At 44.2% G+C, this 25,603-nt stretch overlaps 1 protein-coding gene and 1 non-coding gene across 2 annotated transcripts in view; one reads left to right on the top strand and one right to left on the bottom strand.

Annotated features, from left to right (window-relative positions):
• Positions 1-1,536: 1,536 nt before the first annotated feature.
• Positions 1,537-25,603, bottom strand: part of LANCL2 (LanC like glutathione S-transferase 2) — a 55,030-nt gene continuing 30,963 nt past the window's right edge. Inside the window, exons 4-9 of the mRNA XM_053609616.1 lie at positions 25,000-25,147; positions 23,145-23,291; positions 14,253-14,435; positions 9,412-9,588; positions 7,089-7,161; positions 1,537-3,927 (exon numbers count right to left, since the gene is read on the bottom strand). Coding sequence (XP_053465591.1) covers positions 3,812-3,927; positions 7,089-7,161; positions 9,412-9,588; positions 14,253-14,435; positions 23,145-23,291; positions 25,000-25,147 — 844 coding nt within the window. The 3' untranslated portion in view covers positions 1,537-3,811. The remainder of the gene's footprint in view (positions 3,928-7,088; positions 7,162-9,411; positions 9,589-14,252; positions 14,436-23,144; positions 23,292-24,999; positions 25,148-25,603) is intronic.
• LOC128560651 (small nucleolar RNA SNORD11) lies at positions 13,772-13,855 on the top strand. The gene has a single exon (XR_008373120.1). It is a non-coding gene; the product is annotated as a small nucleolar RNA SNORD11 (small nucleolar RNA).

Here is a 25,603-nt window from a genome sequence, read left to right on the forward strand (position 1 = left end):
CTGGAGCTGCCTTCCAAGCAGCCTGCCCCATTCCAGCTGCCCTGAGCACCCGCAGGGCAGCCTGTGTCCTCCTCTGGCCCCTGGACTTGCTAAAGATGCAGTCTCCCAGGCTCCATCTCAACCTCCACCACCCACACCACTCCTATGTTCCATTCCAACCTCCACCACCTACCCCACTCCCAGGCTTCCATCCCAACCTCCACCACCCACACCACTCCCACGTAGGCAGAAGCTGTGAATGCACATGTCCATCCTATTGTCCCCCAAGTCCTTCTTTTGCTTCCTGAGGACACTAAAGCCCTCAGCAGTGAACTTGCCCCCCCCATCTCCAGTGTCCATCTCCGAGTTAGACATCATCTGTGTTCCCATCTGAAGCCATGGCATCATGGCATCACCCCCCTCCCTGTCTTACAGGGTCACCCTCATTTACTGTCCACTGTATCACTCTCACCAGTTCACATGCTGCTGTTAGTTTTCTGAAGTTTTTTCTTAACACTTTCTGTCTTCAGTTATGCTTTCTTGTCTTTTGCAATAAAACTCCTTTAAAGTATTGTCTATGCTGCTGACAATTCATCAGTAACTGCCACGCTGCTGATTAATGGTCAGTTCTCAGTCCTTACCTGACTGACCAGGAACATGTGGTGTGGGTGACCACCTCTCCCTTCTGAATACCTTGGGTTCCTCATGGCTTCCAAGCAGACACTCTTGTCCTCCCCCCACCCCCACTGGCAGCTTCTCCTGCACCCGTTGGCTGCACCCCTTTTCTCCCACCTCCTCTGTGTTGGTATGGCCTGGGCAGTCTTCACTCTGACTTGTGATCATTTTATCAGGCCTCATGTTTTTTAAATTACATTATAAACAAACAACTCCAAGTGGCAGCTCCATCCCAGATTTCTCTTCAAAAGAGAAATCCATACTTGTTACCTCAAACTCAATACATATAAAACCAGAACCTCTAGCCTCTCCTGACCCTTCTACCTACAGCCCTGCACCCCAGCTTCTGGGAAGCCCTGTCCATGTGTCGGGTCCCACCATGGCCGCAGCTTTCTCACCAGTTCTTCCTCACTCTGCACCTGCCAGGAAACCTGGCTGGTTGGCTCCACCTTCCAGATCTACCTGGCATCCATCTTCCTATTACATGGCCAGCACAATACCTGGCACATGATCCCAGGAAAGCCACAAGTCTCTCTTATGCAGTGACAGTTGGAGCTAGGAGGGAGTACTGGCCCAGAAAAATCTCCCTGGGGGTCTAACAGAGGGAAGAGGTTCTCAGGGCTATTCAGAAAGGTGACCACACGAGAAGGGTGACTTGGGCCTGACTGCCTCCCACCAGCAGTGTGCGAGTCCAGGCTTTGGAAGGTCTCACTAGAATGAAAAAAGGATGCATATACAGGAACCTTTGACTAGAACATCATTACCCAAGCAGATGCCACATTTCAAGAGAAGAATCGGATCTTCAGAAGAACAGTCACCATTGCTCCTAACCAATGTCACCTCCAGGCAAAGAGCACCAAAAACAAAAGAAGATCCCATAAGTCATCATCACAAAACTGTCTTTTACTAACAAAACCAAAAAACTCCAAACAATTTTTGTGGACATCAACTTTTTTCCTTTAAATTTAAAATGGCATAGTTCATGTGCAGATTTTCAAAATTTGTACATATTTCACAAAACACAATTGTAGACACAAAACACAAACAAATCCATGAACTGACTGAGGTGTTCTGAGATCTGATCTCAGACACTCATTAACTAACCTGACTTTTGTGAGCCCTATCCTCTCAAGGACAGGTCATTTCTCCTTCACCTTCAGGATGGAGGGTTGAAGCTGTGTCCATGCAGCAGCCCACGGGGCAGATGTGAGAGAGGAGGTGGACATGGGGTACAGAATTACAGAGCCACACATCTGACCAGACCCAGCAGGCAAGGAGGAAGGTGTCAGCCCAGTTGACTTTAAAAAAACCTATAAATAAAGCCTCCTCCATTTATTCTGCAGGCATTTCATCTTCTCCTCAGCCTTCCTTCCAGGAAGACTAGCAAGCAGTCAGTGTGCACAGCGTAGAGTGCACTGGATGGAGATGCACAGGAATGAAGTGCCCCTGGGCCACTCCTGGTCTGGAGACACGGCCAGAGCGGGCCAGGGTCACCACTGTTTCTTGCTTGAGAAGTGCTATCTCAGGGCAGCTAGGTGGCCCTGTGCAGCCCTGCTGATCTCCCCTGAGAATGAGACAGGCAGACCCTCATCAGTGAGTCTGTAGTGTGTGATTTCTGGTGAGGTGGGGAGGGCACAGTGCTGCCTGATGAGATCTGGCATCAGACCAGGTGTCTGCATAATTGCCCTTGGCCAACTGGGGACAGCACATCCTGCCTTCACATCACAGGGCATGGGGCTGCCCTAAGAAGCCCATCATAGGCCCAGGAAGTCAATTAAAGTACAAGCATGAGGATTTATGCCCATGGAAGTTGTCAATCTACGTGGGCGAAAATAACCATGCCTCAAAGCAAGCACGTGTGCAGAGCAGAGATGGAGGCATGGCGGTCAGAAACCCCATGAGCTGCACAGGTGCACAGAGCCGTGTCCTCCTTCACCTAGCTGTCCTCTCTCTCCTTCATGAAGGGAGTGGGAACTAGGGGTGGGACGTGCTCAGGCAGGCCCTGGAGACAAAGCCCGAGACCACTGGAGCATCTTGTGTTGTCCTTGATGACACATGCCTCAGCTGGTAAGAGGAGCACTCAGGAAGCCCTGGAGCACTGTCCCACGACAACAGAGCCTTCCTAGGATTGACACCTAATGACAGAACCCCTGAAACCAAGCCAACTACTGCCCATGTTTTTTAAACAAAAAAAATGTTAAATAATACCCTAATTTTCTTGCTTAGATTATGTTTCCCATATCTAAAAATGCAGACTAGTATTTTGATTTTATCACCCAAAAGTAGGCCAAAAAATATGAAATGTATTTATCCCAAATTGTACTTGGATACTTACCAAAAGTGTTACTGTAAGAACAGTGAGCACATAGGACTGTCCCCACTGTTCCTACAATACTTACAAACCTGATAAAATTGAGGCGGAGTCTGTTTTAATAACACACACCTGGGTAAAGGCTCTAGAACTGCCAGCTCAGTCACTGCTACTCAAAATGTGGTCATCATAAGTCTTCCCTGAGTACCCCGCTTGGCGCCTATTCCCCAAGGCAGGAGTGGCCTGGGGCTGCAACAAGCCTTCACACTTTACACAAAGTACCTGAAACTCTCTGAGGACGGGGACCACAATGGAGCTGCAATGCCCCCCTTCCTCACACAAAACCAGAAAAGGAAGCACACAGCTGTGGCCTCTCCACCCCACCCCACACACCCTCGGATCTGCTGTCTCACCTCAGCCTCGGAAGTTTCTCCCTCATGTTCGTCTGAAAGGCGCCCACAGAAAACACTGATAGTGTGTCCTCACCAGGCCAGTATGGGACATCCCCTTTACACACTACTAAGAAGGTGGCCATGCTGTTACACATCCATGCCTGGTCAGCTCAGGGCTCCCGTTCATACAGGGCTCTCCCTCCTGGCAGCTGCGACATCAAGACAGCACACACAGAGAAACATGCAAACACCACAGAGAACCTGGACTGCACAAAGTGGCCTTTTACAGGGGTGAGGGATACTGTCACAAAGTGATGATGGGACGATGCTCTAACTCCCGTCTCTGTAATAAGAGGGGCCTGTGGAGGGGTCTTTTATTTCTCTCCTCCAGTGTTTGTAGCTGTTCCTGTGTCAGACACTGGGCAGACCACTGGGCTTTTGGTCCAACGGGTTTTTAGTTGTTTTTTCGCACCTCAGAATCCCTCTCGGAACAGCCAAGTTCGAATGCTGGAAACCGGGATGCCTGTGGTTCCAGGACGTCAGAGAGGAAGTGAATAGCGCCAGCCATGCCTGCAATGGAACACACACCGGTCTGGGTAGAGGGTCTCCTAGTCACTCCCTTCACCAGGGCTGTGAGGATAGGGGACTGAGGACTCTAAAAATGACTTCGTAAAAAAGCAAAGAAATCCTTACACTGACATCAGCACCTAGCAGGTAGTAATACTGGTTTTCTTCACTACTTTATTATTTATTTATTTATTTATTTATTTATTTTTTGCAGTTTTTGGCTGGGGCTGGGTTGGAACCCGCCACTCCAGCATATGGGGCCAGCGTCCTACTCCTTGAGCCACAGGCGCCGCCCCACTACTTTATTTTTTAAAACTTGGCTCATGGGCTTTGATCTTGGAACTGTAACATTATATACTATTAGGGCCACGAAGTTTCAGATACTGCTAATCATGCAGAGACCTCAACAGAAGACCTCCTTTCTCAGAGCTTTCCCAACAAAGAGCTGCATTTTACGTCTTCTTTACATTCAATGTTATTTTTAACAAACCTGAATTTATTTAGTCAAGATCCCTCCCCCACATCACTGCAATAATTAAGCAAGGGACTTCTGGAGGGTGGGCTGGGAGGCTGCCAGCCCCCAGGGCCTCCTGTCTCCCAGACAAGGGAGTAATTCCTCCTTTGCACGGTTTTGGTTTCTTTATAGTTTCTCTTTTGAGGTAAAACTCACAATGAAACACAAATCCTAATACACTGCTGACCCATCACGATTACCTGGTAACATGGACAGTTTCTGTGTAAAACTGCCAGTCAACAAGGTGTTCTGTGTCCCCATCTGAGTTCTGTCAGCTGTCTGCACCGTGTAAACAGACCCCTGTGCAGACCTAGGGCATTTCCACTGCCAAGTAAGCTCCATGCATCCCTCTTTGGTTCACCCTTACCACGCTGGTCCCCCCAGGGGCAGCGACAGTGTGAGTCTGAGTCCACACTGGCAGGACTTCATGCAAATAGCAAATGGTCACAGCACGCGGCCTCAGCGCCCGCTGGTGCTGGCTCCTTCTCATTGCTGGTAGTACATCGCAGACAGTCACCCCATTTTCCTGCTGAAGGACATCTAGGTTTTTCTCAGCTTTCTCTATACCTCTGATTTTTTAAGAGATTTGTCCATTTTATCTATATGGTGTTTAGTTCATACGTGTGAAGCTTATCAGCAGTGCTCCTTTCATGTCTGAATTATTTGTGATCTTTTGCAGAATATGATCTTTTTAATATTCAAACAAATCAACAGAAAAAATTTCTCAGAATAAACATTTTAGTTTTCTATATTATAAAAATGCAGTGTATTTGCACAGATACAACATAGTTAAGTCCATACTCTAAATGGAGTTCATTCAAGTTTAGTGGGTCCAAATCTTTGATTTTTTTTTTTTTTTTTTTTTTTTTTTGTAGAGACAGAGTCTCACTGTACCGCCCTCGGGTAGAGTGCCGTGGCGTCACACGGCTCACAGCAACCTCCAACTCCTGGGCTTAAAAGCGATTCTCTTGCCTCAGCCTCCCGAGTAGCTGGGACTACAGGCGCCCGCCACAACGCCCGGCTATTTTTTGGTTGCAGTTTGGCCGGGGCTGGGTTTGAACCCGCCACCCTCGGCATATGGGGCCGGCGCCCTACTCACTGAGCCACAGGCGCCGCCCGGGTCCAAATCTTTGAATGGACAACTCCCTGAAGGCCAAGAAGCTCACAGGTCACCTCTTTCTCCTGTGCCCTGCAGTGCCCACAGACAGAGTTAGTAGGAGGTGTTAACCAGGTTCCTGTCAGATGGTGGAGGAGCTACTATGTGCATGCCCATCGGTGTCCTCCCTGTGACAGGCCACCTGGCCCAGGGGTCGCAGGGACCTTCCTGGAGGAGCTCAGTCCTGCTGAAGTGTCCCAAGCAGTGTCCACTGCCTGACACCAAACATGAACACGGTCACAGCAGCATGGCCCCCTTCTGCTCTCCTGTAGGTCACTGCTTGTTTCTGGTAGGCTCTGATAGGTTAGTATTTTTCAGATTTTTAAAATACGTTTCTGGATTTCTTTCTTCAAATAAAAACAATGCCCGGATTTTTCTTTTTAGAGGCAAGGTCTCACTCTGGCTCAGGCTGGTCTCGAACCTGTGAGCTCCTGCAATCCACCAGCCTTGGCCTCCCACAGTGCTGGGATTACAGGCATGAGCCACCGTACCCAGCCTTATTTTTTCTTATTACTAACACTTCTAATTTTTAGTATCATTCATATTTCTTTATATAATTAATTAATTAATTTTTTGAAGCAGAGTCTCCGTAGAGTGCTGTGATGTCTCAGCTCACAGCAGCCTCCAACTCTTGTGCTTATGTAATTCTCTTGCCTCAGCCTTCCAAGTAGCTGGGACTACAGGCACCTGCCACAATGCCCAGCTATTTTTCTTGTTGTTGCAGTTGTCATTGTTGTCTTAGCTGGCCCAGGCTGGGTTCGAACCCTCCAGCCTCGGTGTATGTGGCTGGCATCCTACCTTCTGAGCTATGGGTGCTGTCTTCTTTATATAATTTAAATGATTGACATCTATTTAAATATATTTTAACCATTTGAACTTCCTGTGACTGCACTGATAATATATTCAGTGCTGCAGATGGAAGGTGGAGGAGTGAGTGGGCCTATTTCTTCCCTGAGCAGCAGCTTTCCATGTTTCTTCTGCATGTATTTCACAGAAGACCCAAGGACCCTCGGAAGACACTCACAGGAGCAAAAAAATAGGTGAGGTAAAGAGACTTGATACAATTTCAATAAATAATTTGTTCACTGCTATTTTATAGTGTTTTTTTTTTTTTTAACTAACATACATTTATTTATTTATTTTATTTTATTCCTTTCAGACAGAGTCTCACTCTGTCACCCTGGGTAGAGTACCCTAGTGTCACAGCTCACAGCAACCTCACACTCCTAGGTTCAAGCATTCCTCCTGCCTCAGCCTCCTGTGTAACTGGGACTACAGGTGCCTATCACAATGCCCAGCTAGTTTTCCTATTTTTAGTAGAGATGGATCTCACTCTTGCTTAGGCTGGTCTCAAACTCCTAAGCTCAAGGGTCCCACCAACCTCAGCCTCCCAGAGTGCTGAGATTATAGGCAGGAGAGACACCTCGCCCTAGAGGCAGGGACTTACTTCACTTGCCCAAATGTTTAAAGCTACAGTTTTCTTCTCACTCTTACCTTCAAAGAGGGAATAGGGTCTGTCTGGAATGCGGCATCCATGTGCTCCATAGTCTAGACACCACTCTGCGAACTGAAAAGAAAGGCATTCCCTGATAAGGGCAGAGTTTTCACTTGAAGCAGTGAGTCCTCTAGGACTGTCTGGGAGAGCCCAGGTCGCCCCTACCCTGAGTCCTACCCAGCATGGTGGGCTCCACCCCACAGGCTGTCAGGAAGGTGAAGCAGACAACTGTTAGCAACACAACCACACACTGTCCCTCTATCACCTGCCTCCCCTCTATGGAGGATGATTCCAGAAGCAACTCGAAGCACACGCTCTATCACAAATAAAAAATCCTGGCCCTGGAACTGCCATCAGGTGCTGGCCCCACGGCCATCTTCTCTCGCCTCAGCTGGGAAAACAGGTGCTCCTGCCCTGGCCAGGGCCAGCTCAACCCATGTCTGCAGCACAGTCTGCACCACACTGGCCCCGCTGCTCAGCCCCACCTCATATTGACTGTGCCCTACCCTCAGCTCTCCTGGACCTTTCCTTTGAGCCCTATGCCCTGTTCTTCTCAGACACCCCCTTCCAGTATCGTTATGATAAACAGCCCTTTGTTGCTTAAGCTAACACAATTTCTTTTGGTCACTTATATACTGAGAATCCTAAGTAATAAATGCGATGAATATCAAATTCAGCATGTCTAAGACAAAAGTTATTCTGCTTTTAATCTCCAAATCTCACTCTTAGCATGTTTGATGTGCTACCTACCTGATTTTCTGAGTCAGACAACAGACATTCAGATATTTCCATATTCTCCCTCTTAAAAAAATGCCCTCAATTCTGTGGGTTCTACATCCTAAGTGTTTTCAAGTCCCCCCTTGGGTTATCCCAGCCAATGCCTTGGTTTAGGACCCAAGATCTCCTGCATTAATTATTATACCACAGTCTGGGGAAATCCCAGCCCCTCATCCTTCCCACCACACTATAGCAATCTTTCTCAAGGAGTAGTCTGAACATGGGTTACAAATCCCTGTGTGAACCCCATCTTCCATAATAGTGTGCGATGTTGCTGGGGACTGAAATCCCATAGGGGCTCCTGGGCTCTCTCTGTGGGTCTAGAATGGGTTCCATGCACAATTTGGAAACTCCCCAGAGATTTAGAGGTTAACCAAGGTGGACCTCTCCCGACTGCAGGGGAAGGGCTCACTTCCTTTGGTCTCTGCCCCCGACTTCACCTTTTCCCACACACTTCCTTCCCTCCATGTTCTCAATACTGAGATGCTCAGAGTTACAGGAAGATACTGGGCTTTCTGAGGCTCTACATGAGCCATTCTCCCAATCAGGAATGGATGCTACCTCTCTGGGCCACCCCTTCCTGGCCCACCTAAAAAGCTCTTCATCTTTAAAACACTGGCTGTGTCTCAACCCTCATAAAGTCTTCTCACATGTTCCATATGGATTTACTCACCATGATCAATCCTTGTCAGACTGCCTGCAGAGCCCAGCACCTCCCTCAGCTCTCCTGTCGCCTGTGCGGCCCCCTCCCCCACACTCCAGCTGCAGGGATCTGGTGGTGCTATACCACCATTCTAGGTACCGGCACAGAGTAGGGGCCTAGACAAACAGGGTCACAGCACTCATATTCTACTGGACTGGCATACTCCAGAAACATGCAAAAACAGAAGCACCTGGGGATCTCAAAGGCCAAGAATGTTACAGTGAAGCTAAGATTGGAAGGGCAAGGAACTACCATGCAAACTTCAGGGAAAGGGCTTTCTTGATGAAGGAGACAGTTAATAATAGGTTCAGTGGGAGCAAGCGTGGCACCCTCCATTCTGTAGCAAGTGGGTCCGTGGAGGTGCAGGGTGGTAGGAAAGAAAGTGCAGTGACAGGGCGACGGTGGTAGAGAGGCGAGTGTGGGCTTGGCAGCCTCGGAGTCAGTGAGGGCCTGGCCTGCAGCGCATGGGCGGCTGCTGGGAAGATGACAACAGATGATCTGCACAAGAGCTCAATTAATTCTACAGCAAACATCCTTAGGAGGTGGGTGGTATTTTGTTTTCCATTTTCACAGGTGAGGACACTGAGACCTGAAGAAGAAACACGCCTGAGTCCTAACACTAACAATTTAGTGGCACAAGTGGCGATGCTAATCAGGGTGTGTGTTCTTGCACAGGCATTTACACGTGTGATCCCTAATTCATAGGTACACAGAGGCCAGAGCCAGGCTGTGCCAGAGGAGACGGAGAGGCCAGAGCTGAGAGAAACAGGTTAAAAGGAAGAAAGGTTGTAGTTGTTACTGTGCGTGTCCTGAAGAAGCAGCTGGGATGGAGACACCCTCACCTTGCAGGCTCGGTAGAGGTACTTCTTGTCCTGTGTAAGGTGATAAAGGGACAGGAAGGAGTAGCCGTTGCCCGCGGTGCCGTGGCAGACCCCGTAGCCCTTGCGCAGCAAGCCACGCTGCCAAATCACATCGCTGCACTCCATGGCCTCTTTCAGGTATTTCTCCTCCTTAAACACCTGGGCGATGAAAAATAAAGCAGTGTTAAAAAGACGCTGTCAATGAAGAGTCAGCAAAATATCTTCACTTTCTGGTTAGGATGTTTAATGATATCAGACAAAGTGAAATGGCATGGGGGCCAACATGAGGCAAGGAAACACAGGAGTGCGTCTATCAGTCTGCTCCCCATCCTCCTTCCACTTCAACAGTTTTGCAAAAGTAGTTCTAAAGTTTAGTTTACAAAATTAAAATGAAAGCCACCCATCTCTTTGGAAGGGTGTTTTGTCAGTTTTTGGCAGGGGCTGGGTTTGAACCCGCCACCTCTGGCATATGGGGCCAGCGCCCTACTCCTTTGAGCCACAGGCACCGCCCCCGGGGGTTTTGTCACAAAAGTCTCTGTAGCTCTGAGACTTCTGGCCTTGTAGAAGGAGACCCGGGGACTGAAGGCACACGGTGCCCATGCTAGGTCCACAACACCCAGCGCGTGGCATGGCCAGCCATACCAACCAGCTGCCGGGGGACCCACTACAAGGAAGCCTGCATGAGCTTTCCAGGGAGAACCTAGCGGCACCTACTCCCTGGTGCATTACAGGCGCGTCCCGACTAGCCTGGGGAAGCTTTCATGTCCCCAGACTCCCTTTTAAGTTTTCTTCTCTTTCTCCACATATTTCATTATTGTTTCCCTTTCCTCAGAATTTGTGATTAGTAAATTCTACCTGCAAAACGCACCCCATTCTAGTGCAAATGAACCGTCACCAGTTAGACACGACACAGAAAGTAACGTGTCATAGAAGAAAACGCGGGAAAAACAGAATTTACCACAATTAAAAACTCTATGAAGAAGAGTTCTTAGAATAATATGAAAAATTCTTACAGGGCGGTGCCTGTGGCTAGAAGGACTAGAGCACCGACCCCATATGCCGGAGGTGGCGGGTTCAAACCCAGCCGTGGCCAAAGATAAAAAATAAATAAATTCTTACAATAACAATAGACAAAAAAAGAATGAAACAATATGGATAAAAGATCTGAAGAAACACTCAACAAAGGAAAACACAGAAATGACTCATGAGCTCAAGCAACATGCTCAACAGTGGTGACCATCAGGGAGACAGAAACCACAACAGAGTCCCACATTCAAAAAGACCTTCCATAGCAAGGGAGGCTGACATGTGCAGTAACTACAGGTCTCTTCCCTTGCTGGTGGAATGTAAAATGGTACGGCCGCTTTGGGAAAAGGTCTGACAGTTTCTCATAAAACTAAACATACACCTGCCCTATGCTCCTGCAATTCTCCTCCTCACCCAAAAGACACGACAATGTAAGGTTACAGAAAGACCCACACAAGAATGTCCACAGCGACTTGTCCATAACAGTCAAAAACTGGAAATAAGTGAAAAAAAAAAACATATTTATTAAAATGATGCCTAATATTAGGAAGGTATCAAAAGCTTGAAGCAGGAAAAAATGTACAGTTTGAAAAAAATCTCTTCATGGGATACTCTCCCCTAGAAAAGACATTCTATATTTCAAATAACCACTTGCAGATGAGTTTCCGGAATGTAATTTCCATACAGGCATTTTCTGCAGCATTTCTGAGGTTGTTCTGTGCTGGGATCTCCAGCACAGGCATAAAGGTGCGGGAGTGGGATGGTGTGGCTGCTTCCCACAGTAGAACAAAATCTGCAAATTACAGTGATGATGCTTTGGTATGACTTTTTTCTATGGTTTTCTTAGACACTATTCAATGAGTAATTTCATTTACCCAGTGTTAGTATTTGTTTATAATGGCTGAACCAACTCAAACTGCTAATGGCCTAGGGCTCAAAATACGTAGTTAAAAGGTAGAATCTTCTACTTTTACCCATAATTTGCTGTCAGATAATCAAAAGCTGACTGTAACTACTCATCAAAATAGCTTCCAGTTACCAGGTCCACAAATGTAATTTGTTAGAAATCATATGCAACTAATAAAATTCCTAATATACCATAGAATAGCAATAAAAACTTGACTTCCCGCACCCAAGACCATCTAAAATACCAAATAATTTTAAATTAGCAAATGATACATGTTTACATACAGAAGGGTATACCCTAACTAAATACTAAAACATGGTTAGCATCTATAAAAAGGGAAAATGTAAATCTGGACTCGACTTACAGTTTTATTTATGAAGGGTATTAGTACTTTTTGCCTTTATAAGCACATTTGAAGAACTTACACACTAGGATGGGAAACTGTTAAATCTTGTTATTATATAAAAGGTAGATATTCCCTACCTAATTTTAAGAGCTTTAATGAATGTATGCCCTCTTAATTTAACTATAACTTAAGAGAAAATATAGTCTAGGACAGCGGTTCTCAACTTTCCTAATGCCACAACCCTTTAATACAGTTCCTCATGTTGTGGTGACCCCCAAACATAAAATTATTTTTGATGCTACTTCATAACTGTAATTACGCTACTGTTATGAATCATTATGTAAATATCTGATATGCAGGATATATTTTCATTGGTCGCGACCTACAGGTTGAGAACTGCTGGTCTAGGAATGTGTGTCTACAGCAGCTGCTCCCACCCCTCACCTCGATTAACCCACAGCCATGGTCTGAGTGTCCCCAAAAGGCAGGCAGGGTTAGCCTATTTTCTGCAGATCATGCTATGAAGAAAACAACCCTCCACTGCAAAACTATATTATATATGCTTTCTTTTAAAATTTTTATTGATATTTTATTTTATCATAATATTTTTTAATTAATTAAAAAATAATTATTTTATTTTATTGTAATAATTGTACACATTTATGGGGAACATTTGCTATTTCTACACATGCATACAATGTATAATGATCAAATCGAGGTATTTGGAATATCCATTACCTTGAACTTTTACCTCTTCTTTGTTCTGGGAATGTTTCAATCTCCTAGCTATTTTGAAGTATGTAATATATATGCTTTCTCAAGTTATCAGTGATAGCTTTCTGCCTCCAGAAGATTCTGCTGTTCCTTTCCCTTCCTTAATCTAGAACACAGAACTAAGTTTAATGACTAAGAAACCTGTGGCGCTATGGAGAAAACTTCGTTTTGGAATCAGGAAGGCAGAGAAAGGGACGCCGTGCAGAAGCCCTGCAGGGAGTAGCCGGTCAGCAGCTGGAAGGGCTGGGCTTGCTCCCTGGGTGGCCAACAGGGGTGGGAACAGTGGTGGCCACTTTCCAGGGATGATGGAAATGGACAGGGTCCAGGGAGTACTGGCCCCGACACTTCTTGCTGTCCATGGGTCAGGTGAAGCCAATTGGGACAGCAGCCCACCAAGAGGCGCCCACAGCCTTTGCTGATGCTCTTTAGAGTGCTTTCAGAGTTTACCAGTTAGAGATCTGTTTTCCAAATCAAAGGGTCCCTGTTTTTATTGCCATTATTAGGTTCATACCTTATTGTAGGACATTTATAACACTGAAGTTACAATTGCTCCAAAACACTAAAAATGGGGAGGCAGTGATTTGCCGGAGATTATGTTTTAATTTAAAAGCTGGGGTATTGTTAAGAAGATGAATCATTAAGGTCTTCTGACTTTCAAAGAGTATATTTCATTGTGTTTCATTCTCACCAAACATCACGACTTTCTGAGTTATTTTCTTAAATGTTGATTTTTATATTATTTGAATATCCTTGGTGTTGCTGTAGGAGAACTAAAAAATTCTAAGAAATTAGCCTATGAGAGATAATTCCTCAAAATTTTTCTAAATAATTTAGTCATAAAGAAAAAATAAAATTGACTCAGGAGTCAATTCTTTTGTTATTTTCGGGTAGAAATAATGAGTTTTCCTCCATTAATCTCTTTTACCTATCCACAACTAGGAGACCTCGATAAAATGCTGAGTTAAATAGAGTAATCATTGTGTTACAGTGGCATACCTTCATCAATACATGAGCAACAGTCCTCAACAAACTATTACAAATAGAGATATATTAAATTAAAAATAAAATTATAAAAGAACCATCATCTGCTTTCAACTTAGATGATAAATCTTAGTCTAGGACAGAGATCAACAGCATCTTAATAGTACCCGAAGATATTTAGAGCCTACGAGAGTTAATCAGTGAAGGTGCTGCCCATTCTCCTATAGTGCCCAGATACATAAAAATTTGAGCACCATACCTATCTCTTAAGAATAGTAATTTTAAACTCAAATTTAAAAACTCCTGGATGGTTCAATGATGATTTTTGTTTGTTTGCCTGATTTCCTTTTGAATAATGAAGGCATCTTTAGTCACTACCTCTTCTGAGACACTTGTGGGGAAAAGAAAAATAAAACCCTTGGATGATAATAATAATAATCTAGCAACAAAGGCTTATTTAAGCAAGAAAATAAAATTATGTGAATGCAAAGAAAAAACCACTTTGGTCATAATACTGTGCCCACCTTGCTGGACACATACCCTCATTAGAATGAAGAACATCACTATCCTGTCATCCCGGTTTTCCCTGTTAAAACACACTCACACCTGTAGCACTAACTGGAGTGGTGATGAACAGTGAAACAGACTTCCTATGTATTTTGTAAAAACATGAATTCGAGAAGGTTTTTAGTGTGCAGTCAAATGGGTTGACAAAAATTAAAGTGAAAGCTTGGTGGTAGAACCTGGGTCTGTCTGGTGGGCACCTAGGATGTGAAGGGAAGCACTAACCTTATAGGCCTGCATGAGCATGTGGATGACGCCTGGGGCACCGTGGCACCAGTGGACCAGACGGTCAGTTTCATTGCTTAATGACGATGGAAAATTCCCAGATCGGAATTTCTTGTGGCGCACGTAATCAATACTAGGTTTCACCATTTCTGTCAAGGTTTCGTGGTCCACTTTTGCTGCTGGCTTTAAACAGACAAAAATATATATTTCATTTATTTTTTTCTAAAGTCTATTGTTTCTTAGTTAATATAATAAAGTATCATTTACAAAGAATCCAGAGTATATAAAATTACAATCAACCTAATTATCCGGTTATTTAAGACTTAAGGAGACCTTTTTGTTATATTTCCTTTTGAGATCTTTCTAAAATGTGTGTTAAAATGTGTTGAACACATTTCATCTTCTCTTTGCTGAATGGAACCATTACAGAGTAGTACAGGAGGCCACACTGAATCTCAAGGGAGCCTGGGACTCTGAGGATTTGGGGCTTTGTTTAAATACTCATCCCCGATTTGCCACCACATAGGTCTCGCCTCCTAGAAAGCCAACTACCTCTCTTCTTCCCAATCTATTTACTGGCTTTGTTACCTCAGACAAATTATTTAATCTCAGATTCTTCACCTCTGAAGTAGGGTAATCATAGTCTTTACTTCCTAAGGGGTTTGTGAGGAGTAAAGAAGAAGAAAATTCTGGCTTCCTTGCTTTACCTGGTGATTTGTGTACTAACTCAGGCGCTCATTAAGTGTTACCTATTATTCATTATTGAATTTCTGTTAAAAGTTTTACCATAGGGATTCAGACTAAAAATACACTTGGAAAATGTTTATTAATTTTGAGGAATGTCTTTAAAAAGACTTCAACAAACAAAAACATTCAAGGAATCTCAAGTTACTGTACGGACTCCCATGAACGAGCTGAAGGTTGCAGGCTGGCGTGTCAGTGGGCCCAGCCCAGTCAGCAGCCCCGGCACAGCTGAAGTAGAAAAGCTCTCTGGCCATGGATTTAATTTTCACTGGTTTTAGTGACAGATGTTATAACTGTGAAATGAAATGTAGTATTGCTCAAAATTCATATTATTCCATTAAAGTTAAAGAAAAACCACAACTCAAATTTCTCCTATGAAATAAATCTACAACATAGATATTTGCTATAAAATTAAAATCTCATTTGTCTTTCTTTTTTTTTTTTTTTTTTTGAGACAGAGTCTCACTATGTTGCCCTCAGTAGAGTGATGTGGCATCACTGCTCACAACAACCTCAAATTCCTGGGCATAAGTGATTCTCCTGCCTCAGCCTCCCAAGTAGCTGAGACTACAGGCACCCGCCACAACGCCCGGCTATTTTTTATTTTTATTTATTTATTTTTATTGTTGGGGATTCATTGAGGGTACAAGAAACCAGGTTACACTGATTGCATTTGTTAGGTAAAGTCCCTCTTACAATCGTGTCTTGCCCCCAAAAGGTGTGGCACACACCAAGGCCCCACCCCCTCCTTCCTTCCCTCTCTCTGCTCTTCCTTTCCCCACTCCTCCCTCCTTCTTTCTCTCTCTGCTCTCCCCTTCCCTGACCCCCACTGTGACCTTAATTGTCATTAATTGTCCTCATATCAAAATTGAGTACATAGGATTCATGCTTCTCCACTCTTGCGATGCTTTACTAAGAATAATGTCTTCCACTTCCATCCAGGTTAATACGAAGGATGTAAAGTCTCCATTTTTTTTAATGGCTGAGTAGTATTCCATGGTATACATATACCACAGCTTGTTAATCCATTCCTGGGTTGGTGAACATTTAGGCTGTTTCCACATTTTGGCGATTGTAAATTGAGCTGCAATAAACAGCCTAGTACAAGTGTCCTTATGATAAAAGCATTTTTTTCCTTCTGGGTAGATGCCCAGTAATGGGATTGCAGGATCAAATGGAAGGTCTAGCTTGAGTGCTTTGAGGTTTCTCCAGACTTCCTTCCAGAAAGGTTGTATTAGTTTGCAGTCCCACCGGCAGTATAGAAGTGTTCCTTTCTCTCCATATCCACGCCAGCATCTGCAGTTTTGAGATTTTGTGATGTGGGCCATTCTCACTGGGGTTAGATGGTTATCTCAGGGTGGTTTTGATTTGCATTTCTCTAATAAATAGGGATGATGAGCTTTTTTCATATGTTTGTAAGCTATTCGACTGTCTTATCAATACTTCTAAATGTTACTGAAGTAAATCTATTTTAACATTAAAAAAATACTTATTAGATAATCTTCATTTGTTTTTCCTGACACATACTTAGACAATATATTAGCTTTTTAAAAAAAGTATAGGTCATGAATTACATTTCCAAAAGGCTAGATGTAACTTTAAAAAATATTTTTATACAGATAATGCATTTATAGTTTTAAAAAATCAAAAAAGTATTAAAAAAGCTTTTTTCAATCACCAATAGCCAGTGTTCATTCCTTAGACACAACTCAGTCCTGTCCCTTATTAACTGTTTCTTCATCTTACCTCTGTGTTTCTAAACATTCCATGTACAGCTATGTCCTGACTTACTAATTTTAGACTTCACTTCTGACTCCTGTCAGCTTCCCAAGAGAATATCATTCTGATCACCATTTTTAGTAACATCCACACCTGCTCTACTCTTTATAGACTAGACTACCTAAATATTAATATTGTTTGAAGCTGAGACAAGAAATATACAAAATTACATATACTATTTTATTCGTCTTAGTTCTCTTTCATGGAGTCAGTAAACTTTCTCACATTTTCACTTGCTTAGTTTTCTCTGACCACTACCTAAGCTTTCTCACGCCTAACAGCTCCGTAAAAAGTCTCTTGATATAAAAGGCTTACTTTAGTCAATCTAAAGTAAGCCTTTTCCTCATGGAGGTGTCTCTCCATTTTTTGGCTCCTACTTAACTGCCAGCTCCCTGGGGCTGCAGCCATCTCCTCGGCACAGCCCCTCCCTCCTGACCTTCAGGCCCTCTTGTCTTGGTGGGTACCACACAGAAGTAGCTTCCTGAGATGAAGTGCCAGGGAATTAAACTTTTGAGAGTAAATATTTAAAATAGTCTTTGTTCTGCCCTACACTTAATCTAATTTTCTGGGAAGAACTCGATGCTGGAAATCATTTTTACATGTGAAATTTACTAAGTGTAGAATATAAATGTCTTAACACAAAAACTAAGAAAATGCCGTGAAGACTATGTTAACCAGTTTGATGACAAGATTTCAAATTATATACAAAACCAACACATTGTACCCTATTGCATTAATGTACACAGATATGATTTAATAATAAAAAAAAATCTTGGAAGACACTTCCACAGATCTTTTATCTTAAATAAAACCGTTGCAAGGTCCACTGCCATTCTGATTTCCAGCCTTTGTTATGTCTGTTTCCTACCTGCTGAAGGTTTACAAAATGTCTCCTCATCCCCTTCTCTTCAGCTTTCCCAGGGATGGGGACTGCGTGGAGTTGGCTTTACCCCATTCCCTGTGTAGGAAGTGGGGCAAACGTGCCCCTCAGTTCTGGAACATATCACCTTACTGCTGCTGCTTCCTCCCCACCACATGTGTTCTTTCTTACCAGGTCTCCCATTACTCAGATTAATCCTCTTATTTTCTTACATTTTCCTCTCCCACTTTCTATTTCGGTCTGCCTTCTAAAATATTTGACTTTTATTTCCAAAGATGTTCATAATTAAAAAAAAAATACATCAATCGTATTTTTAATTTTCAAGAGCTCTTTCTTGTTCTCTCAAATGTTTCTTGTTTCTTGGATGTAACAGCTGCTATTAGTTTCCTGAGCATATTAATTATCAACTCTGTAAAGTTTCCTTTCATTTCCCAGATAATCTGTTTTCTCTTTTGTTGATTTTTTTCCTACTTTCAAGTTGGAGGCTTTTCTCAAATGTCTGGTAATTTCTGGCTACAAATCTCTACTTTTGCATAAGATAGTGTAAACTAAAAACAAAGTCCTAGGCCCCCTACTGACTGAAGAGATCCCCTCATGGCGGAGGGGACCCCAAAAGAACCTTAGAACTGAGTTTCTGGCCATGAAGGGAAAAGAGGGAGGTCTCAGACATGTCTCCTTTTACCCCCTCCCTTTTGGAGTTTGATACACCTGAGCAGCATTAAGGTTAAAACAGGGATCATCAGACTAACAAAACAGATTCTTTACAACAATAACATGTTAAATTATTAAGACCTATGGCCGTGCAAGGCAAAAATTAAGTAACACCCTCAGGCCATCAATTTATTTAATAGATCACTTGAGTTTATATTTTGTCTGTCTCTGGCTAACAGACATTAAAGCTTCAGACATTAAAGACAATAAAGCTTCAGACAAAACATTATTACAAATCTAAGACTCTGTGAACCCACCCATAACCTGTAAGACCCCACTACTCTTGCTTCAAGATCTCCCCCCTTTGGGGGCCATTCAATGTATGCCTTCCATTTCTTTATTTTTTTTTAATTAAATCATAGCTGTATACATTAATGTGATCATGGGGCACCATACACTAGTTTCATAGACCCTTCCATTTATTCATTTATGATTTTACCTACAATTTCTGCCTCCCCCAAAATGTATAAAACCAAATTGCAACTTGAACGCCTGAAGACCACTTACTCAAATCTTGGGTATTACTCCCTGGGCCAACAGTCACTCACGCTTGACTCAGGATAATGTAACAGGGTGTGGAGTTTGGAGTTTTCTCCTTTTGCAGTAGGACAACACTCACTGTGCACAGGGGGAGACTGTCAAATAGTGGGAGTCACTCAGGGCTATGTACTAGTTGGGGTTCTCTAAACAAGCAGAAGAGGATGTGTGTGTGTGTACAGAAAGGGAGTGATTTTAAAGACTGGGCTGCAGAGGTTTGAGGAGTCCCCACATGACTGGGGACTGGCAGACAAAGGCTCAGGAGAGCTGCAGCTCCAGTGCCAGGACAGCTGCTCAAGGCCCAAAGTGAATGACTGGAGGAGGAGCACACGTTCCAGGAGCACATCCTTCTTCAAAGCCCACCCACTAAAACATGAGTCTCATTCAAAACACACTTGCAGAAATATACAGAACATAGCCGGGCGCTGTGGCGGGCGCCTGTAGTCCCAGCTACTCGGGAGGCTGAGGCAAGAGAATCACTTAAGCCCAGGAGTTGGAGGTTGCTGTGAGCTGTGTGATGCCACGGCACTCTACCAAGGGCCATAAAGTGAGACTCTGTCTCTAAAAAAAAAAAAAAAAGAAAAAGAAATATACAGAACAATGTCTGACCAAGTGTCTAGGAACCAAAGCTCTGCCAAGTTGACATGAAAATTGACCCTCAGATGGCATGCTGATGTTTTAAATGGGGACTTTCAAATGCCTATGTCTGTAAAACTTCTGTCTGAGCAAGCTGCTTCTCCAAACCAGCGGGGTGAGAGGGAGTGGTGGTGCACAAGGCTGGCCAGCAGCAGGGTGGCTGTACTGCTCACTACAGGGACATTTAACCAAGCCCCACTGTCAGTTCTAGACCTGACTTCAATTCTAACTCCTCACTTGGCTTGAATCAAAAGAGCCAGTTCAATCCATCCAGATCTAGTTCCTTTTACTTCCAGCCCTCATGGTGCAGGGTGGGCACGCTAACTGAGGTCCCAACTGCTCCTTATTTCTACGAAATAACAATAAAATCCTAAGGCCCTCAATCAACTGCACAGATCTCCTCTTGGCCAAAGAGACCCCAGAGAAACCTTAAAAGTTGAAATCCCAGCCAAGACAGGAAGGGAGGTCAGACACACCTTCCTGTACCTCCCTCAGTAAGCGCTTCCGGGGTCTCTTCCCCAAGGAGAGACAGAAGCTGGCTTGCAAGGACCTGCTCCACCTTGGGGGGTCCCCTCCCTCTGTGGGCAGGACAGTTAAGGGGCAGTCCTTCCCGATGAGACCACTGACAGGGCCTGGTTCTGGCCAGGCTCCCAAGGGGCCTCACAGAGGGCCTTCATGTCCTTTGCTTCACCTTTTGGTGTGTCAGAGGACTGAAAACCCTCAGATCCTGCTAATACGGCCCATTTTTCAACATGGGACACATGGAGTGGCATGACACTTGGTTGTGCATGAGTGTTTCTCTTTTCGTAAATATCTACCTTGTAGCTTATTAAATACACCACCCAAGGGACTGCAACAAGCTGGTCAACATACGGAGGTGGTCACCAAAGGAACAAGGCCTGTTGTGTTGACATGTGCACCTGGTACATATCTGGTCTATGAGAATCAGGTCAACTTGAAGAGGTAGTCGACTATGGAGGTTCTTCTACTGTACCTCCTTTCCAAATTTATCAATCTCATCATTCTTTAGCTGATGGTTCAAAGGCAGCCTCCTGTTGTCTAGACCTCAGCCCCTAAACACACATCTGGTACCGACTTCCGTGGGACCTTCCACTTTAAATCCTGAGTTCTGGGGTCTGTGGGCACAATTTTCTCCCACACTGGCAGGCTACTTGCCACTTCTTCACCTACTTTCAGTTAACAAATGTGCCCTGAATGTCTTCTGCTCTCAGCAAAGAATGTGGGTTTCTGTTTTTGTTCTGGTTGTTCATCTTGAAAATCTGAGATTATTTTCAAGAGAACTGTCTTTATTCTGCCAGGATGAAAAGTGGAGTTCTGTTTAAGTCTTTTTTTTGGAGACAGAGTCTCAAGCTGTTACCCTAGCGTCACAGCTCACAGCAACCTCCAACTCTTAGGTTTAAGCGATTCTCTTGCCTCAGCCTCCCAACTAGCTGGGACTACAGGTGCCCACCACAATGCTCATATGTTTTTTTTTGTTGTTGTTGCAGCTGTTATTGTTGTTTTACCTGGGCCAGGTTTGAACCTGCCAGCCTCAGTGTATATGGCTAGTGTGCTATGTGCTGGGCTACAGGCACCACTCTGTTTAATTTTTCTAAGTTTTTGCATATAGTGCTCTGATAGCCTTCTGAGAGATACCAAGCAGTGGAAACCAGCACTCTGCCAACTCTATATACCTGCAGCATGGATGGCGTGGGGGGCATTGATTAATAATCTCCTGTAAAAACTGACTTTAATTTCTAAATCAAATAGTTACTAAACAGTGTTTCCACGTTTTTTTTCTGAGCCAGTCTCACTTTGTTACCCTTGGTAGAGTACCGTGGCGGAACAGCTCCCAGCAACCTCAAACTCTTGGGCTTAAGAGATCCCCCTGCCTCAGGTTTCAAAGTAGCTGGGACTACAGGTGCCCGCCACAATGCCTGGCTAGTTTTAGAGATGGGTTTTTGCTCTGGCTCAGGCTGGTCTGCAATTCCTAGGCTCAGGCGATCCTCCCACCTTGGCCTCCCAAGTGCTGGGATTACAGGCATGAGCCACCTTGCACAGCCTATTTCCATGTTCTTCACTTTAAAGCACCCGGACTGTTTCCATGTTCCTCACTTTAAAAGCAGATGAGTAGAATGCTTCAAGATTCTGTATTTCTTTGAAGGAAAGTACTGATATGTAACAAAACAAATGTGAACACCAGAATCTAAATCACACCGATGTGGTTCTCACATTATCATGTTTCTCCCAAGGGTGTTATCATGAAAAAACAAAAGGGTTCCTGAACCACCATTAAAACATTTTCCTAGGAAATCAGAGAATATAGAAAATACTCTGTGATGGTTACTTTTTTATGTCAACTTAACTGGGCTGGAGTGTCCAAATCATTCTTATTTCTGGCTGTGTCTACAAATGAGACTAGCATTTGAGAGTGGGTGCAGGGAAGCAGACGCCCTCCCCAAGCAAGTGGGTGCCACCCAACCCCCTGGCCCAAGCAGAGGAAATATGCCCCTGCCTGCCTGCCTGGGGGATCAAGGGTACCAGTCATCTCCACCCTTGGACTGGGACGCCACCATCAGCTCTCCTAGTTCTCCAGCTTCTGACTTGGACTGGTGCTAGGGCCCCAGTTTTCCTGGTCTTGGGCCTGCAAACGGCTGCTCTTGGGGCCTCCTGCCACTGTGTGCATGGGAGTCAATATAGCTATTGGTTCTGTCTCTCTGGAGCACCCTGACCAGTACATACACAGAATCTGTTCAGAATGAGGTATAGAATTCTGGTAATTTTGGAACAGTACACCTGTACTACAAACAGGACTTACAAATTGGAGTATGTGTGCATTTAACTTTCTACGATAGTTAACAAAGACAACTAACTAGTAGGATAGGAATTTTAGTTTTGTGTGTATATGAATTTTCCATTTTGCTTTAGTGAGTACAAACAAGATGTAGGTTAGATTAAAAAAAAAAGTAAAGTTAAAAAAAAAAAAACGGGCTTTCAATCAAAGCTATCTAAATTCTAATCTATGCTCCTTGACCTAATAGCTTTGTGATTCAGTAGACTAAGAAAGGCTCAATTAGAAATAAATAAAAAGAAGGCTGTGTCTTTGGCCTGTGTCTAAGGCCAGCAGGCAAAGTTGACATCTCAGGCTGAGGCTATTTCTGGGGTGGGGTCTCTGCCTGCCTGACACAAGAGTTGGTGCTCAAGTCAGTAGGTGTCAGGGAGGCTCAAGAGACAAGATCATAACCTCAGCAATGAACTTCATAAAAATTTAGAATATAATTTACAGCAAGTTGTGGGTACCTGAAAAAGACAAAGTCTCGGCCTCCATCTGAAATCCCTGAAAATTTACTCCCATTACAAGATTTCTATTTCAATCAGCAGGAGGACAGATGAGAAGTGTGGGCACAAGAACACGTGCAGAATGCACTTCAGGAACTCCCTCTGTATGGGGCATGAAGCAGACTTAAAGCACCCAAAGTCGCCCACTCAAAATAGGACAACTGCTGTAATACAGCTGTTCTGTTTGTGCTAAGAGTTTCATTTTCCACTTCACACTTGTAATCAATGTGGTCGCCATGTTAGCATCTCCTAGCATTCTCACTCACCTGCAGGAGCGTGTAGTAGATCCCAGCCATGCCGTGGGCTGCTCCAACATACTGCTTCCTGTGCCACTGGTACAGCAGGGGGCAGCGCTCAGCCTTCCTCTCTTCTCTTGATAAAGTCTTACCTGATTCAATGATAGCATCGACTACCTACAAGACAGTGAGACTGCAGATCTGAGGCTTGCCTGCACCCTGCTCCAGGCTAGTCAACACAATCAACACATCCATCCATCTATCGACCTATCTATCTATCTATCTATCTATCCGTTTATGTATATGCATACTTACAAAAAGAGGGACACTGATCTAAAAGTCTTAAAGAGTTAGCGGCTAACATAGTTATCTTCACTTAATAAATTAATAAATGTAGGCAGAGAGAAATCAAAAGACAATGTCAGACCACAAGAGGACACTAAGAAGTCTAAAAAACCAAAAGTTCCAGCTCGGTGCCTGTAGCTCAGTGGTTAGGGTGCCGGCCACATGCACCAGGGCTGGTGGGTTTGAACCCAGCCCAGGCTTGCTAAACAAACAAACAAACAAACAACTCCCCCAACCCCCCCCAACCAAAAAACAAATAGCCAGGCATTGTTGGGGGGGGGGGGCGGGCGCCTGTAGTCCCAGCTACTTAGGACACTGAGACAAGAGAATCGTTTGAGCCCAAGTGTTGAGGTTGCTGTGAGCTATGACACCATGCACTCTACAGAGGGAGACAAAGAAAAATGTTGTCTCAATTAAAAAAAAAGAAAGAAAGAAAGAAAGAAACGAAAAGGCAATTAATATCTAGAAATGTTTCCTTTAAAAACTATTCTGAACTGGCTTGGCACCTGTAGCTCAGTGGCTAGGGCACCAGCCACATACACAGGAGCTGGCGGGTTCAAATCCAGCCCAGGCCTGCCAAACAACAATGACAACTACAACCAAAAAATAGCTGGGCATTATGGTGGGCGCCTGTAATCCTAGCTACTTGGGAGGCTGAGGCAAGATAATTGCTTAAGCCCAAGAGTTTGAGGTTGCTATAAGCTGTGACGCCATGGCATGCTACCCAGGTGGACAGCTTGAGACTGCTTCAAAACAAACAAAAAAAACTATTCTGAACTTTTAGTTGCTCTGTACCTACAAAGTTTTCCCCAGTGCCTGGCCAGGGCATCTCCGTGGAAAGGCTGGAGGGACTGCCTCTAAGGAGAGGCTAAGGAAATGACTTCTGTGGCAGTACAAGAATTCTGATCAAATGACTATCGTGTCCAGAATGACTATGTGGCAAAGACACTAACTGCTTCCTTGTGTCCATTCTCTCTTCCTTCCTTTAAAGCACTCTGCATCCTAGCTGGGCACCTGGCCTCCTCATAAAAACAGCTGAGCAGTCATCTAAGTTCTGGCCTTGGGATGTAAGCAGAAGCGAGAGGCGATGTGCAGATGGCATCCTTGACAAGGAGCTGTCTGCCCACCACTCCTCTCTGCCCCTCCGTCTGGGGCTGCTGGGTTAGCTCTGCCCGTGCTGACTGGGCCATGCCCCTGGGAAATGGCAGGCTGAGACAGAAGCAGCTGGACCCCAGTCAGACCAGCCAGGGCTGCCCACCAGTTCAGACAGCTCCTGAAGAAGCACACATTCCCACTTCCTGCAGTGCTGGTGTTTGGTTCCAGTAGAAACACCTGAATTAATAAAGGATGAAAACAAGTATAGATTTTTTGTTAAGTATTTCCTAGAAAGGAAAACAAGGGCTGTTGCTCACTTTTTATGAACTGCTTTAAAAATTATTGCTAACTGGAAGCAGAGCCCAGCTGCTAAAAGCCCTCTATGCCAGCAGGTGTGAGTGGCAGAGAGGAGAGTGTGCCCACAGCTGCCAGCACCCGACCGTACCTCTTTAATAGCTGACTCGCACACGGTTCCTGGCCCGATCTCCGTGTTCAGGTAGAGCAAGGCGTACAGGTACCCTGCCCGCCCGTACAGCAGCTCATCAGGGAGGTCTGACTCTGGGCAGATGACGGCCTTCTGTAGCTGCAAAAGTCTAACCAACAAGAAAAACTTGTTTCTCAGAGAATGTCTGAAATATTTCTTCCTGAAACACTAAGCAACCCTATCACTTTAGGAATTATCCATCATTTATTTTTAAATTTAAAACTATGATTTAAAAAAAAAATTGAAAACCCAGAACACAACAAAAACTTCTCAGCTTAACTAGCTCTTCTCTTGTCAAAATTAAAAACATTTTTCTGTTCAAAATTCCTACTTTATCTATTCCAAACCAGAGATAGAAGATATTTTTCTTTAAAACCCAGAATTAAAAGAAAGCAATTTACAATCTAAATAAGAATGGTACTGAAATGTAGCAAATGTTTGGGACTTAGCTTGCCGTTCTCTCTTTCAACAAACATGAACTTACTAGCATGTGCCAGGTACTGTACCAGACCCTAGGAGTAAGCCCGGATTGCTACTTCTTCAAGGAAGAATATAAGACATTAGC

The sequence above is a fragment of the Nycticebus coucang genome, chromosome 11 (assembly GCF_027406575.1).
Source record: "Nycticebus coucang isolate mNycCou1 chromosome 11, mNycCou1.pri, whole genome shotgun sequence".
Lineage (NCBI taxonomy): Eukaryota > Metazoa > Chordata > Mammalia > Primates > Lorisidae > Nycticebus > Nycticebus coucang.